The 3,177-nt window shown below is 42.1% G+C and overlaps 1 protein-coding gene across 1 annotated transcript in view; it reads left to right on the plus strand.

Moving 5' to 3' along the window:
- Positions 1-2,017: 2,017 nt before the first annotated feature.
- Positions 2,018-3,177, plus strand: part of stum (stum, mechanosensory transduction mediator homolog) — a 29,346-nt gene continuing 28,186 nt past the window's right edge. The window contains exon 1 of the mRNA XM_015050320.1: positions 2,018-3,011. Within this exon, the coding sequence (XP_014905806.1) occupies positions 2,801-3,011 (211 nt within the window). The 5' untranslated portion in view covers positions 2,018-2,800. The remainder of the gene's footprint in view (positions 3,012-3,177) is intronic.

The raw sequence follows: 3,177 nt of genomic DNA on the forward strand, positions 1-3,177 counted from the left end.
GGGGGGGGATGGAGACGAAGCTGATGAGACGGACAGAGACACTATTACAAAGCCCGAAACTAATTCCTGGGTTGAGATGATTTCCACTCTCTCTGCTACTTGTGTTTAAATAGAGCTTAGGATGACAGATGAGGAGGTGAAAAAGTGGGGGAGTCGAAAGGAAAGTCGAACATGGAGTTAAAAGGAGCTACAGGGTGAAGAAACGGAGACATGTGTCTTACATGCGGGAGAGCGGATGCATGAATAATTACTGAGATATTGACATTGGACATCTCTTCGTCTTTGTTCTGACCGTCCTGTCGTCTCTCATCTTCTTTCTTTTCTCTTCCATACTAGTTTTAATCCTCCTGTCTGTTGCTTCTATTTTGCATCACTCATATGGGCCGTATGGGCAACAGCCCAGGGCGGCATTAGAAAAGGAGCGCACAAACCCGGCACAAAATATAAAATATATCTGGGGGTGCCTTGAAAAAGTTTTCTATTGCTTTAATTTACGTCCGGTCAATAATTAGCTAGCACCCCATATCCAACCAAACATTGTTTAGACCAGGAATTTTGAGCTGATATAAACCAACGTTGGCATTTTTCAACATGTGGATCTGACAAAATTATGATCACATGCACACTTTCCACACCAGATCCCCTTCAGCTCCTGATACCAACTACCCCCCCCCATGAGCTTAAATCCAAACATCCCTTGTTTGATCAGATTCAGTGTCTCCTCCTCAGTGTCTCCTCTGTGTGGTCAGACACTGTAGCAGTAAAATAGCACTTTATCAATCTGTAGGAGCTGATATATTCCTGCTGAAGAAGAACTGAATGCTGAAATCAGTTCAGATGATGCTTCAGTGAAGCTAAGATATGTAATGGAGTGTGTACCCCCCTTTTTTTTAGACCAGTTGTTTGTTTTAAAAAGAACATAACGATTCGGTTTAATAATGATAAGTATAACAATTTCAAACAACTGTATGAACTGTGGGCTGTTCAGTAGTTTAGCTGGTACCACTGTTGTCTTGCATCATGAAAATCCTGGGTTCAAATCCCAGCCTGGGGTCTTTTTTTTCACGTTTGCATGTTTTCCTTGTGCATGCATGTGTTCTGTCCAGGTACTCCGGCTTCCCCCCACTGTCCATGTTAAGTTAATCCAAACTGTCCTTAGGTACGAGTGTGTGCATGTATGACCGTTTGATCTGCCCAGTGACGGACTGGTGATCTCTCCAGGGTGTGTCTGCTTCTCGCCCAAAGGTTACTGGAGAGAAGCACCAGCCCTGTTGCATTAGATGTTTTTATGGTCATTGATTTTCATGATCATGTGGATCAATCTGAGAGCATTTGCATCCTACCCTTCCATTATCTTTCACTTATTTCTGGAAACTGTTATGGGGTGCGGTTGGTGGTGGCGAGAATGAACGCAGACGACCCAGGTAGTGATGAAGATGATGATGAATTTAATAAAGAGAGCTCAAACACAGTCCGGCAAAGAGTTAGCACACAGCTAATTACCGGTAGCAACTGAAAGAGAGGACTGAAAATGAGAGCTGAACCAACACAGGACTTCACAGTTCGACTGTGGTGGCAAGCAGACAAATGACATACGACCAGGATCCGACAAGAGACAAAGACAACAGGTGGGACTAAATACACAGGGAGGGTAATCAAGGAATGAGACACACCTGGGAAGCAATCAATGGGGAAGACACAGAAACAACAGAGACTCAGGACAGAAACTGAACACAGAAAAACCTTAAAATAAATACACAGAAACACGGATCATGACAGAAACTCTCTTGTCTCTATGAACCAATAAACAAACAACATATAAATATTTTAACATTAAGATGCATAAAACATAAAACAATGGGTGCATTAGCTTCATTGACCGGATACACCTAAACTGCTTGTTGCATGTGACCTCACTGATGTGAAACACTGGATGGGTGTACTGTTTCTTTAAATGGAGGAAAGACAAGGGAGGAGCAGAGTCAGAGGAGAGAGAGAGAGTGAGTGAGAAGGAGATGTAGTAAAATAAGCAGAGCTGTATTCATGGTTTCCTCTCTGTAAGAGAGGTGGATTTAGATAAGACAGAAGGATTTCACAGAAAGAAAGAAAGAAAGAAAGAAAGAAAGAAAGAAAGAAAGAAAGAAAGAAAGAAGCAAAGGGAGAAAAAAGAAGGAAAGAGAGGGAGAGAGAAAGAGGCTATACACATTTAACAGGATTTTTCTAAAAGCATTCCAACAATCTGAGGAGGAGTTATCTCAGATCAGCATCTTGCAAGATGTTTTACAAGGACTCAGCTCACTGACCTCTGATGGCTTAACGCGGAATATTTTTGCTGTTTTAAAGCGAAACTCTTTCTTCCTTTAAGACGTTTTTCTTTTTTCCTGACTGAAATAATTTTAAAGTCACTTTTCAAAGAGATTTCATCACCTCCTTTGCAGGTTACGTGAATTTCACAGATATTTCTTTACTCCCCAAAACCTTTAAGGCAAAGTGCTGAATGTTTTTCAAGTTGACTGGAAGTAAACAAATCTCAGGAAAGCATTAACCCTTTACTTTACATTCTAAATGCTTTTGGGCAACTAATTTATGCTTTTATTTATTAAGCTTTGAAAAGACAGCTGTTCACGTGAGCTGTTGAATTTGAAGTTGATCCTGTGTAAACTGAACTTCTTGTCAATGCACAGTTTTTAGACTTCAGCTGAATTTTCCCACATATTTGCCACGCTGCTGTTGTAAAGCTTTGCGCAGATATTTACAATTTTAGCATCTGGGTGAAAGAGAGAAAAAGAAGGGAAGACAGATGGCTCAGAAAGAAGGAGGAACAGAGCAGGGGCGCCTTAAAACAGAGGACAGTCTAGGGACCAAAACCATGGCTGGGGCCCCCTTGGCTGGTGGAGGAGTGGTGGTGGAGGTTCGGGAGAAGAAGGGACCTCTCCGGGCTGCAATACCCACAATGCCTTTCCCCGTGGCTGTCATTTGTCTTTTCCTAAACACCTTCATACCTGGGCTTGGTGAGTTCAAAATCGCTCTTTCTGTCCTACTGCTGTCTGAAATTAACGCTACAAGAGTTAGCGCCAAAGCTGAAGTTGATCATTGTTTGCCACTGCAATGACTGAATGAAGGTATCACGCATGTGATGTCCAGTGGTGGAGAAAGTACTCAAAAAATGTACTCAAG

The sequence above is a fragment of the Poecilia latipinna genome, unplaced genomic scaffold (genome assembly GCF_001443285.1).
Source record: "Poecilia latipinna isolate Pla-1442-1.1 unplaced genomic scaffold, P_latipinna-1.0 Scaffold985, whole genome shotgun sequence".
In the NCBI taxonomy this organism is placed as follows: domain Eukaryota; kingdom Metazoa; phylum Chordata; class Actinopteri; order Cyprinodontiformes; family Poeciliidae; genus Poecilia; species Poecilia latipinna.